Source organism: Mastigoproctus giganteus, chromosome 1 (assembly GCF_048544385.1).
Source record: "Mastigoproctus giganteus isolate SK-2022 chromosome 1, ASM4854438v1, whole genome shotgun sequence".
Classification (NCBI taxonomy): Eukaryota; Metazoa; Arthropoda; class Arachnida; order Uropygi; family Thelyphonidae; genus Mastigoproctus; species Mastigoproctus giganteus.
The window spans coordinates 211,344,253-211,358,764 of NC_143575.1; the positions used below are offsets into that span (position 1 = coordinate 211,344,253).

Sequence of the window (14,512 nt, forward strand, 5' to 3'; positions counted from 1 at the left end):
AACAACAGCAGCAGCAGCACCGCAACACCTTCCCCAACACCAAAGTACACCATCCCAACGTCTCCACGTATCCTACCATAGATCCATGGACTCATCCCGTTTTCGCCATATTCTGGTCCTCCATCATCATGAAACAGCAGGAACTAAGGTTAGTTAGACCAGGCAACATTTTTCCAATATTTCACTGTTCGGTTTGCGGTTGGGAGGCCCGGTGCCGTCAGACAACTAACACACTGTCCGGTGTTGGTGTTCCTGTACGCAGTTTAACGTACCTGCTTGGCTTTTGCTGTATGAGTGACGGGAGTAAAAAGCCAGGATGCCACGTAAATGTGTTAAAAGGCTCCGTAACCATCATCACTGTTTTTTGCTAATGCCATTTACTTTAAGGACGAAACAATCCGAAAAACCCAGGGAAGGGGTCTTCACACTTCTGAAAAAAATCAGGATAATTCTACTATATTTGAAAAGCTCAATTTCCAGAAATCAATGTGATTCGAACCTGAATCTTTCCACAAGAGTGAAAATGGAGATAGCATCCTGCAACATAAGATATAAGAAAAAGAACACTTGTCAAGGGAATCACATCAAAACTTTCATGACCAAAACCCATCATGTCAGCTATTTTGGGTGATGTGCGCTGAATTAAACCAACTCTATTTTTAATTATACAAAGTGCTAATGTACCGCTCATAGGGAAATCACGAAAAGTTACTTATGAAAGCGAATTCTCAAACTGTTTTGCCCCTTCATGGATACATAAACGCAAATGAACAGATAATCTGTATTCACACTAAGTGAATAGAAATCATGTGATATCTACCTAGTAACGGATAGGCCCACCTTTCTCTCGGATAAGGGCAGTCACACGGCGAGGCATTGAGTCCACTAGTTCACGAGAGCGTTCCACAGGTATTTCCATCCATGTTTCCTGCACAGCTGTCCATAATTCCGTTGCATTCCTGGATGGAAGATCCAAGGCTCGAACGGACCTATCCACAGCATTCGAAAGATGATCCACAGGGTTCATGTCCAGTGAACGGGGAGGCCATTCCACGGTGGTAAAATCTGCGGAATGCTCTTCGAACCATGTTCTAGTCACCACAGCTCTGTGGGGAAGCGCATTGTCCTGCTAGAAGAGTCCGTTGCCCTGCTCGTGCACGATGACCAGGAAGGGATGCAGATGGTCTGCAAGGATAGATACGTAACCTGGACCGTCCAGAAATGAGTCTAGACGTACCAGAGGTCCCAATGTGTGCCAGTTAAACACTCTCCAGACCATTACCGACCGTCCACCTGCCTAAAGAGTTCCTTGTTGACATGACGGATGCTTATCTTCGTGCGGTTTCCGCCAGATCCCGTCCGCTCGAAACAACTGGAAACGGTACTCATCGGAACCAGGAGACCCGTCTGCAATCATCCAAGGTCCCGTGCCGATGTTCTTTCGCCCAGCTGAGGCGTAGAATACTGTGTCGTGCTGTTAGCAATGAGACTCTGGTGGTTCCATTACCTATTGCGGCTAATAATTGCCTGATGGTCTTGGTGGAGACGTTTCTGGTACCTCCCTCGTTGAAGTCAGCGGTGATTTGTGCCACTGTCGCTCTCCAGTTGGCCGAAACAATCGGCCACGTCCATCCACCACCTTTCTCCGCCCACAGCGCTGTCCACGTTGAGATGTTATTCCGGAAATGGCGTATTCCTGATACACTCTTGATAGTGTCGAACGGGGATGGTGCAATTTCTGTACTACCTCCGCGACAGAGTGACCCATGCGTCGGGCAGCCACTATAATCCTTCTTTCAAAGTCGATTAACTCACGACGTTTATCCATATTTACATCCAATTACCGTCTACGCGAATTCAGTGTACCTATATACCTGTCAAGCGGTGTGTTCGTCCACTAGTGAGAGGGGTGACAGCGTCGCGCTGACGAGGAACCAGGTATCCCAGGAATTCTGTCCTTTCAGCGTATATTAACATATTATCCGAAATGTTTTCAAATTTCGGCTGTATGTTGTTCATCAGCTCTTCAAAGGTTCGTGGTCGTGTTTTGTGGACATCAGTTTTCAGATGTACAAGAGATCTTTGTGGCGTGAGATTGAGGCTTCTTGGGGCATCTGAATTGAACCTCTTCGACCTACCCAACCATCCGTTACTGTGAAGTACTGTGGCGCTTCGTCCAGCAGAAACTACATCTACAGCAGATAATCTACCATATCCACAGGAAGTGGCAGATTATCAACATCCTTTAAAACAAAAATTAATTTTCTGTTTATAATCACGGATGCCCATCGGAGGAGTTCACGAGAGAGGCACAGTATTTAGGAAATCACGTACGGTATTTCCATGAACTATGGTCAACTCAAACACGTATACTATTTTACCCTCGCGAGGAACACAATGGATATAACCATCGCCTCCCTCCACACCAGATGAAAAATGCCCAGCTTCGAATCCTATAAATGCGGGAGGAATTTTTATGAGATTTTTTTTTCACAATATAGCTTTGTAACTTGGTCTCAAGTGAGAGTCGCAAAGTATTTTTTTTTTCTCCCGGAAACTTGGGTTTTTCGTCCAGCAAACAAGAAAATCGACCACCAAATACACGTAATTTACAGACACCTCATAGCCTTAGTTTCTTTGGTACTTGAGACACACACACTTGACCATTCGGCTCCGACGCATTTTCAGGTACCAGTTTCCAATAAGTTAGTTCAAATAGAAAACAACCAGATTCATGTCATGAACGCCCATCCATAACATCACTGAAGTAATTTTAAGCGTGCATTTCCTGAGTAACATGAGATCTTACACTACACGAAGAACTCATACAGTTTCAGAGTTCGTAAGAGAGAACAACATGGTTGGTACCTACTTCTGTTGTGATTTTTCGCAGGGAACGACAAGGACTTGACGTATGGAAAGTACGTCGGCACAGTCTTGCTGTCTTCTGCATTAGTCTCGTATCGTTCAGTATGGTTCCAGTCATACTGAACGACAGAGCCCCTTCTTTCGGTCCTAGTATTTTACCAACGGATCTTTGGTTACGTTCGAGCTATCTGGATGTTATCTGTGAAATTCGGAGCAAGCCTCAGCTGTAACCCATTCCAGCTACAAGCAGCAACACTAATTCGACCTACTTTTTGAGCATATGCCAACATATGTAGGCCGCCGTAGCCTAGTGGTCAGGCGCGCGGGTGCATAAGTACACGTGCCTTGAGTGACCGGGGTTCGAGCCCGTGACTACTGAATACGGTGCTGTTTCTTGTATTCTGTCTATCTTATGAACTCCTCTGACCGTTTGGTCGTCCCGGAGTATAAACAGAAAATTTATTTATTTATTTATATTTATCTTTGAAACGCAGTTCAGACCTGCAAGAGGAGAAGCATTGTTACAATCCTACAAGGTCGGAATTTCGTAACAGTGAAATAACTACTATGAAATGACTTGTGTACACAGAATTGCAGAACAAAATAGTTCTGACGTGCAGAATTAGAATAGTAATCCATTTATTTCATACAGATAGTTGTACCTATGGGAAAAAAGGTAGTGTAGTTGAATCTGCCGATAGTGATTTTTAATTGAGTATCATCATCCCACTCAGCAAAACTAGGCCACCGCAAAGCAATTTTAGTGAACTTAAGAGATTCACCGCAATGGAGGATTACTTCTGTAATAAGAGAAAAATTACAGAAGTAATTTCGAACTGCGCAGCAGTTTTACTGGAGAGGTCAGCTACTACTGTCAACAATATATAATTAGAAAAAAAAAATTAAGGGTAAAGACACATCGAAATTTTTCACATGGATCACAATACAGCCGTGCTTCTAATCATTAAAAAAAATCTAAAACTGCGTAGTTTCACCACTTAGGACGCTGGAATTGAAAACAAACTTCCAGAAAATATAATCAGCTACAATTCGGTGTTTGTCCTGGTTAGTTGCTTCCCTAAGGCTAATCGTGCTTAACATTGCTCACTTCAGTGAGAGAGGACAAAAAGCAAACAGTGTGTATTGCTGACTTGAGTAAGAGAAGACAAAAAGTTATTTAGCCAAATATAAGAGACAGTGACTATTGACATTCGAAATGGTTTTGTTTACAACAGAACTCTAATCACAAATAACGACCTTACTTTTGTCCTGGGCTTGACTTCGTCCATTTTTTCGAAAAAAATTAGAAGGACTGGATTTGACAAATCTATGCTGAATGTTCTCTGCACAGATGAACGTTCTGGTGTTGCTCTCTCCTCCAAAATGTATTGAGAGACCTCACACTGGGAAATCATGGTTAATTCTAGAGGCCACATAACAGGTGGCTGGCAGTACCAATTAAATGCAAGGTATAAAAGGCATGCACATTCGACTCGATGATAGGTAGGCGAAACAGAATAGAACACGAAAGGGGCCTAGACGTTTGCACAAGAGGTCTGATATCAGGAAAATTCGTACATCCAAAAATCCAATGTTAGAAACATCGTATGCGAAAGGAAGACGAAAGGTGACACGGCCATTCATCCCGCGAAATGTAAGCAACATTAAGGCTCGCAAAAGCATGTGTACAGTGAGAAAAAATTTCAAAGGCGTACTTAATGAGCTTACTCGACAGAAAAATTGAAGAACTTGGGTAATTACAGGACAAAGAAAACTATAAGAAAAACGTTTTGCAGATAGATTCAAAGCCGAAGTTGTCTTCCAGCAATGTACGTCTCTCCTAACCTTGTGCAGCGGATGGAAGCATTAAACATGTAGAACGCGGGGTTGCAGAATAACATAACATAACCTAACCTAATCTGTATAATTGTAGTACATAATTACGTATAACGTTTCTAAATATGTTAAAATTTTTCTGGTCATAAGACAACAGAAATCCCTCGTATATATACAACAATCTCACTGAATTTTCAAATGCCCTATATTTCTCTAACCCGAAGGTTCCCCTTAATTTTACCGCTCTCGTAAGCAAATCTGAGATTTCTTTAGTTAAATTTTTTGCAGGCGTCCACGATGATCATCACCTAGAAGCTGTGTTAATTAGTTTTTTCAGGAAACCTAGTTTACTACAATTTGTTTTCCCTAAAACAATTTTTCATTAACTTGCTTCTTTGATTATCGCACTCTCTGAAAGTCATACTAACGCACGTATAAATCCACGTCAGTCATTAAATATATGCAGTTACTCATTATTGTTAAGTACAAATAACCCAAGAGCTCGCGCGAGTATTATCAACAACAGTAATAACAGAAGATATTCTAATAATTCTGTATAAAAACACTGTACAAATCCTGTAACGTTACGTTAAAATTTCCCATAAAGCGAATGGATCTGAGGTCAACCACTCGCAAAGATCTATAATAAGCTATACTCTGTAATGTAGCTTAGTATTCCATACCCATCAACAGAACAATAAAATACAGAGTATCATGCAATACATATGAATTAAATGTATAGAGGATAATATTCGTACGATACCGTAGACACATTAATATCAGTGTTAGAAGAGAGAGAGAGAAGGAAAATGGTGGAAGAATGAGCTGAGAGGAACCAGTTCAAGAGGACTTCTCGTGTGTATGTATGTGTGTGTGTGTGTGTGTCATGCGCGACACGTTTCATGCATGCGCTTGTTAGTTTTGCTACAGCACAACAGTAATGAATGGCGAGGTCACAGAGATATACAGGGTATATTACAAGAACTCCTTGCCCAATAAACAGAGATGGACAAAGATCAAACCGGCAGATGATCATCATTAATAAACAGAGAATGAACACCATTCAAAACAAGCGAAACTTATCACATACAAGCAGGAAAGAGAAGGAAAAGTATGGGACCACCAGACAAAACAAATAACAAAACGAGCTGTAAAACTAAAGTCCAACTCTATAACAACCTTAACAATTCCTATTAGTAATCTACTCCTCCAGCTCCGAATCCAACCCCCACCAACACTAGCAGGATAAGCATCCCGGAGCAGACTTCGATCGGCGCGGCCATTCCAAAGCACTGAACAGGTGGCCGTACTTACCTCCGACCATGACGAACAACAATCCCAGCAACAGAAGGGCTCCTAGCCGGGCTTCCATCGAACCGCGCGAACCCATCATATCCTTGTCCAGCAGCCAAGAAATCCAAGCACCTGGGGAAAGGAACACAGTTTTCTTAGGTTACCCGCACCACTTTGTACACGCTGATCGTGACAACTCCGTCGCACGCTAGATGAGTGTCTTCACGTAACGCCAGCTACGACACAGGCACAAGCATGTGAGCAGACAAATCAGAGAGCTCCCTAGAGGTCGCTGCTAGATAAATGGAGGCCGTTGGTTGTCTCAGAAACGGCTGTAACGGCAGATGATCACAGAAAATCAAGGGGGTGCTTTAGTGCCAAACATGTATCGTCATCACGAGGGTAATAAGGATGGAAATCCATTCGAAGTGCTATTTCACATCGTAAATATTAATAACCAAATAAAAACCATGAAGAAGAAACTAGTCTCTGTCCAAGAATTTATGACCACCTCTTAATATGCAATTGCTCCTACGTTCCACATTTCAATTTCAATTTACTTTCATGAAGTGGTAAAATGAGAGTTTTACCTCTGCTTCAAATTAATTGAAGTTGAAACTCTGAAGCTAATGCATAAAATCAAAGTTTCAGCCGATACAGAGATCAAATATTCTACGTTTTATCCTCGCGAAAATAAAAGGACAGTTCTTTGTGTCCTTTGCCCCACCGGTTAAGGCTCAATTAAGCCTATTAATTCAAAACAGCCGCAGTAAGAAACTACCGCGTCTGTTTTGAATTAGCACCTAGAGAATTCAGGCCATGATACGGCAGTGTGCTGTATATGTAAATTGCGTATTTTAAGGCTGTTTCCCTGTATCCAGGATGAAATTCTTCCTTGTACTTCCGCCTCAGAAGGTTCATACAAACCTTCCTGAAATCCTCGATAAGTTTCACGTGTTACTAACGGAACTCGAACCCTTCCAAATGGGTGGCAAGTAAGAACACCATATAAAATGTTGATTTACATAAATACCAGTTCAAGCTTAACGTCACACACTGCTCAGCATGCATACTGCAGTAAAATGAGTTGTTAATGGATAATTAGCAGAGAAGTTTTACTATGCCAGAGAATACATCTAAACAAATTTTCGTTTCTTATTCATCGTCATCTCTTTATGTTAGACGCCTTCGCAAATTGTCGACGTCCGTTCGTCTGTTGTTATTTGGTTTTTAGGAGCATTAGAAACTAAGGCCATATTGCTCCGGGATATGCGGTGGTCATTCCCTAACCTTTCCGCATCCTCCGTATTTGGTGGTGATGGGTTCGAACCCCGGTCTAATCAAGAAGCGTGTGCTACGCATTGTTGCTCCTTCCCACCTGGCTACGGAGGCGCCAAGTCCGTCTGTCTGTGTCTGCATATCATAACGATTCCCAGTGGAGAGATTTTCGTTAAATTGTATATTTGTATTTTTTTTTTTAGAAAAAATTGTCAAACCATCCCAAATTTAACGGAAATCAGCAAAACAGAAATTCACAAAGTCTTCCCTTCCTCACCCCTCAATTAAATTTCGAGTTCCCTACATATAAATAAAATATATTTCAGGAAATACACGAGAAGGAAAGTCGAATCAACACATACCCTATTTTTCAGCATATATTTTGTCATTTCATTTGGAAGTTTAGTCCAAATTATGATTAGATATCCCCCACAGCTGCTCTTACAGAAATTTAGAGAGAGAGAGAGAGAGAGAGAGAGAGAGAGAGAGAGAGAGAGAGAGAAACAGACAGACAGAAAGAGAAACAGACAGACAGATAGATATACAGACCGAGATGGACAGAGAGAAAGAGGGATAGAGAGAGAGAAACAAACAAACAGATTATACATATAATATACATCCACACAGGAATAAACTATTTTGACTATAAAACGAAGTTGTAGCTAGACTAAAAGAAATGCTACATATTTATAGGCAATTTATTACCATATAATTTAAGAGCTTACTAGTAAAAATCCAACGAACATTATCTGGACAGGTGTAAAGCATTATCTGGACAGGTGTAAAGTTCAATCAATTCTCGATGACAATGATCTTGTTTGCTACTTTGCTTTCTGCTTATATTTAGGAACTTTCCTTCCTTATTCAGTATTTATAATACAAGTATGCATTTTTATCTATATATTTTTTTATATATATTATTATCGGTGTATTAGGTGGAGGTGCTGAACTGTCAGGTGTAATTACCATGGAAAAATTGAGAACACATGCACGGTAAAAACAGAATACCTGAAATAAAGTAAAGTGTGTTTGGGGTCAAACGGCACCAGGGGTTTCCCCCATCTCCGCGTAGTTTACATTGTCGTGTGATACAGTACGCTGTAAAGGCCAGAGATTTAAAAGTGTATGGATATTGTACATGATTAGTGTTGTGTACCGTTGTTCTTCTGGCCATTTAGCCGCCAGGCCTCTGCTGAGGCCAGACGTTGCCCACACTTTGCCCAGTGGAGGCAGACCAGGTACACCAATATTTTAAATGAGTACTCTGGCAGGTCCTGCCACCTAGTTTCCTGAGATTTCAGTGGCTAGGACCTAAAAAAATAAATAAATAAATAAAATAAAATAAAAATAAATAAATAAAATAAAATAAAAATAAATAAATAAATAAAAAATAAAAATAACTAAGTAAAAAAAAACAAAATTGAGAGGTTATCGCGTGGTGGTTGTGCTAGAATTGTGAGGCCGAAAATTGTGGGCGAATAAAATTTGGCTGTAATTAAGTTTGGATGTGTGGGGCTTTCGCTTGCGTGCAGGTAGAGTGGAAGGGAGACTGAAGGCTGGGGGGGGCGACAGACAGAAGAATGGAATCGATAGGGAGGGTGACTCCAAGATTTGGTGGGCATGCCCATGCCCCACCAGAAGGGAAAGTGTGGGTGGAAAACCCAACGTGGTCAGATTTTTTTTTTCTAAAAAAAGGGAGGTAATACTGGTATCAAAGCTGCTTCTAAATGAGACAGAAGTGCAGTAGGGCAGCATGCTTTAACAGGAGAGGAGGTGAGTACAGAAAGACCAGGCAGGAGAGAAGGGGTTTTGTTGTTGAGTTAATTTCACAGAAACTAAGGAATAAGTGGCTAGTGTAATGTTGAGTCAGTTTGGTATGACAAGCACTGGGAAAACAAATAGTCAAATGACTATGATGGGTATAATGAACAATTACAAACAAATTAAAAACAAAAACAAATAAAATGGATTAGTAGATAGTCTTGTAATGGGGAATTTTAACTTTATGGATATTGACTGGAATGGGTGGTTGGTCACCTACACAGTAGCAGAGCTTTTCTAGATGTATTGGATGAATGTTGCAAGAGCTCCTTACAGAGGTAAGAAGAGAAACCAATACTTCTGGTCTGGTCATCAGCAGTGATTCTTCATGCAGGCACAAATGGCCTGAGCAGCCCTTGCACTAAAAATAATAATACTCTTCATGCATTAAGAGGATCCAGATGAGGAACCACGACGTGGCAGGCAACTATAATCTATTGATATGGGATTTACTTAAAGAAATAACTACTGTTAAGTAAAGGGAAGGGATTTTGCTTTCATGCAGATGAATACAATGGTCTTAGACATTTTAATATTTTTTTCAAGACAAACTGATGTTAATAACTGCAAATTCTAAATGGGGAGCATTCAGAGAAGCAATCATAGAAGCTACTAAGCTTTTATACCAACTAAGAGATGTTAAAAGATTTAGATCTTGTCAGATGAACTGATCAGACTAGTGGCAGAGAACAAAAATGCAGGAGATGATTATAAATTATCAGGGGATACAGAACTGAAATAAAATGAATTAAAGTTTAACATAAAAATAAATGATAGTACCTAAAGACGTGGGTCTAGGACTTTAACTACTTCGTCAATGGGGTCGCTAGCGAAAATCATAGGAGCGCCCCGATAAACCGGGTCTCTGTTTCTGTTATGATGTACAGGTTGAAAAGAGTGTACGTATACATCATAGCCGACCAAAAAGAGGATTAAAATATATAAAAAATAATAAAAATAAATAAATAGGACCCACGGCTTTAGGTACTATCATCTATTTTTATTTTTATGTTAAACTTTAATTTCGTTTTATTTCAGGTGTTCTCTTTTTACCATGCACGTGTTCTCAATTTTTCCATGGTAATTCACTTCAGCACACCTCCACCTAAAACACATAATAATATATTCGTCTATATTTCAGTATGGTTGTCGGTTTTTTCTGCTATTACTAGTAGTACCCCGCATCCATAACCCAGTTTAATATTTTTAATTTTATTTTTTAATACCTTTCCTTGTTTGCTAACACTTTCAGTAATTTCATTACATCTTATTTTTATCAATATTATATATACTGGGAAAAATCAAATGAAGAGTTATCTAGACGGGTATAAAGTTCAATCAATTTTCGATTACTGTCTGATACTTTTCTTTGTTTTCTGCTTATGTTTCGGAGTTTTCTCTCCTTATTCAGTATTTATAATACAAGAAAAAAAAAAAGAAACATAAAAGAATAAAGTTAAAGAAAGTGAGAGACAGAGAATGAAAATAATAGATATTTTATTCTCTGTCTCTCTCACTTTCTTTAACTTTATTCTTTTATTTCTCTTTTTTCTGTTCGTTTATTCCTTTTCCTCTCCCCCTTATCACTTTATTTATTTTATATATATATATATATATTATATATATATACTATATAATAATATAGTATATATATATATAAGAACACGAACTTGTATCACTGTCGGCAAAAAAAAAATTTTTTTTTTTTTTTTTTTTTCGCTCCCTGTTAAAATTCAGAGTGATTCTTGTAGATTTCACGTTGGCAACCATATTGCTGTAACACCCACCAATTTTAAGGTAGAAGGGATTAATGTCAAAAACTAATGTTTCTAGTAAAAAAGATTTCATATACAGGCAACCCAGTAGAACATGGTACTTCTACAACACGGTTTCGCTCTAACACGATTAATAAATTGCGGCAATCCTCGCATAATACGGTACTTATATACCACGGTTTCGTTCTTAACACGGTTAGAGAATCTCGCATAACAGGGTATTTTTGAGCTTTTGTGCGGGGAAAACCCTGCTATTATGTTGGATGTAATTTTTCAACATTTACACTCTTTTTGAATCAAAGTCAAAAAAAAAAAAAATAATAATTCTTTGAGAAATCCCCGTATTTTATTTTGTTGAGAAATTCCCGTGTTACGTTCTTGTGCTATTGAACTTGTGCTTGTTGAACTTGTGGAAAAATCTAGATTTCAAAGTTTTATTACTATTGGATAGCAACACCAGGCCATCCAAAAGATTTAAGTCATCCAAACGTCGAAGTTATGTCCCTACCACTACAGTTGTACTGGGTTAATACAACTTCTTTCATTCAGCCGTTAGATCAAGGTATTATATCCACCTTTCAAACTCATTACTTCAGAAAATCGTTACAATAAATTTTGGAAAAAATTGATTCCGAAATCTATTGAAATAATGGAGGCATGGAAACATTTCTCAATTGTGGACTGCACCAGAATCATAGCTTTATCGCTGAAAGAAGTAAAACCGTCAATATTAAATGAGTGTTGGAAAAATGTATGGCCAGAGTCAGTACATTCAGGAAACATGATCGAACGGGCAGAAAACGCAATCGGTGCGATAGTAGAACTTGCTACATCGGTAGGAGGGGAAGGTTTTGATGATATGACTACTGAAGCACTCGTGTGCAGCACAGTTGATAGAATCGCCCTCCTCCCCACACCGGCTGGAAAACACCCGAGTTCAAATCCCGTCGAGCTCGGGCTCGGGCAGCATGTTTTTTCTCCCGGAAACTCGGGTTTTTCGTCCAGCAAAACAGAAAATCGACCTCAGGACACACGCAATTTATAGACAATATACACAGAGTATATAAACAATATACACATGGCCTTAGTCGCCAATGCTCCTAAAAAAATAGAGATATGATTACTGAAGACGTTCAAGAATTACTGGTAGACAAGTTTGTTGTTTGTTTGTTATTTGGTTTTTAGGAGCATTAGCAACTAAGGCCATATTGCTCCGGGGATATGCGGTGGTCATTCCCTGACCTTTCCGCATCCTCCGTATTTTGTGGGAACGGGCTCGAACCCCGGTCTAACCAAGAAGCGTGTGCTACGCACTGCAGCTCCTGCCCACCTGGCTTCGGCGGCGCCACTGGTAGAAAAAGAAGCCGGCGTAGCGGATTTGGTGCGAATGGCATTGGAGGTAAAACCAAATCAATTCAGAGGATGATAGCGCAGATGAAAATTCTAGACTTCCAAATTTTACACTAAAAAGCATACGGGAAGGAATAAAGTCAGCCGAGCAATTAGAATCCTATTTTTTGAGTGCAGATTCTTGAATGAAAGGAGCCCAATGTTCAAAAATGCTTAGTTCCATACGATGAAATTCAAAGATTTATCAAGCAAAAGCAAACAAACTCAGTTTTTTAAAGAGAGCAGAAGATACACGAAATCTAGAATGGTTATTTTTGTTCGTTTTGTTAACGAAATAGTGTATTTTTGTTAGCTTTTGGAACGTAACTCCCCTTTTTGTACTCTCTCTTAGTCCCGTATAACACGGTTTTGCACAACACGACATTTTACAGGAACCTAATAACCGTGTTATACGACGGTTACCTGTATTTTAAGTTACATACAATACTAAATATTGAACAATGGGTCTGTTAACCTTATTCTATTTAACAAAATGTTTATCTGATAACAAAACACTTATTTTGTCATTTTTTGGCTTTTACAATCGTCCATTGCTGTCTCCCGTACGAGATTCCAACAGTAGTCTGCCGACATATTTGGACTCCATTTTCCATGGTATATTTTCTCCATTTGAGAAATACCTTGGCGAAACTTTTAACCGCGCTCATCCAAGACGGCTCCGGAGTTTTCAGGAAAAAAGTCTAAATGGGAGTGTAGGAAATGAAGCTTTAACGACAGGTCTTCGTTTCGGTCATTAACCTAAGATATTTGAAAACTGAGGGTGATGAGAACTTGTTAAGCACATAATCTGAGTTTTTGAACATATTTCCTACGAGAATCTGTCCAAATTATTTCAGGGAGAAAATGGATACCGACCAGTGTAATAGATAACTAATAAAATATGCATCATAAAAATACATAATTACATAAAAATTGATCAAATGCCACTCAGCTTACAAAACCATCCTCTCATCAGGCGCCAACGGCCGGAACTGCAAACAAAATAGCAACATCGTGTCTTCATTTCTGATGTAAACCACAAGCCAATGGGTATAAAATTTTCAGTTACCAACATAATTGGACCATACGGCGCATTTACATACATTATGTCTGTAAGCTGCGCGTGTTCTGTGGTCGACTTTCTGTTTTCTGGACGTAAAACCGGAATTTCCAGGAGAAAAAAAAAACCATGCTACATTCGCCTGAGACTAACCCAGCCACTTGTGAAAAAGGCCCATACAAATTCTTAGCTTCATTGATGGATTTGAACCAGGTCTTATTCCACCTGATGTGGAAAGGACGGTAATTGTACCAACTGTAAGACCTACGAGGGCGTATATTCGGGAATTACTCGAGAAGAAAAAGCCGGATCAACACTAAATTTTCGCATGTTTTGTTTGTCACTGTGAGCGATTTAGATTAAATTCCAATTTCATAACCCCCCAGTTCTCTTCTCTTCTCTGCAGAAAAAGACCACTATTTTTTTGGAACCACAATTGTTTTAAATTTTCAGTGTTTATTTACAATAATCTTAAGAATTTTTGCACCAAATTCCACCTCAACAGGTAAACTTATTTCTCCAACTGTGCATATGATAACTCTCCAATTTGCATAGCAGTTCTTTTAATAAATTAAAAGAACTTCTACAAAAATATTTAATATTAAGCATTTAAATTTAATTTATCAAAAAAGACTCGCACCTATTGTGAACTACACATGTTGAAAATTTTGGTAACTACTTCTTGAGTACAGTGTATAATTTTTTTAATCCTTGAGGTACATTATTTGATAACCTTTTGAAGCACGTGAAATGAAACGCACGGTGTACATTACCTTTGGATTTTATATCTGTTATTTCTTTTATTGGTTACTGTAGTTTGCAGTTAAAAATTTCGAAAACAAAAATATTACAAATGTACCAAGAGAATTCAACAACAATTTCTTTTTAGAAGCTACTTAAAAGTTTAAAAAGTAACTACAAAAATAAGCCACAATGATTTCCATTTTAATATCTTGTTTTCAAAATTTACTCCTCACCTCATGTTTAAGTATATGGTTCCAACAGTAACCGAACAACGTGATTGCGTGATCGATTTACTCATCTGCGTATACGGTTTATTGATGTAGCCCCATCATGTCTCTCATCCTGACAATGGGATTTTACCATAAACTGTCTATAATACAGGAAATTTATTACTAAAATTATATTTATCAATAAATGAATATTTTATTCAAGTTAAACCTTAAAAACT

General features: G+C 38.9%; 1 protein-coding gene across 1 annotated transcript in view; it reads right to left on the reverse strand.

Annotated features, from left to right (window-relative positions):
* LOC150091495 (acetylcholine receptor subunit alpha-like) overlaps window positions 1-6,210 on the reverse strand; it is a 325,013-nt gene extending 318,803 nt beyond the window's left edge. The window contains exon 1 of the mRNA XM_090384180.1: window positions 6,019-6,210. Within this exon, the coding sequence (XP_090240306.1) occupies window positions 6,019-6,097 (79 nt within the window). The 5' untranslated portion in view covers window positions 6,098-6,210. The remainder of the gene's footprint in view (window positions 1-6,018) is intronic.
* Window positions 6,211-14,512: the final 8,302 nt, after the last annotated feature.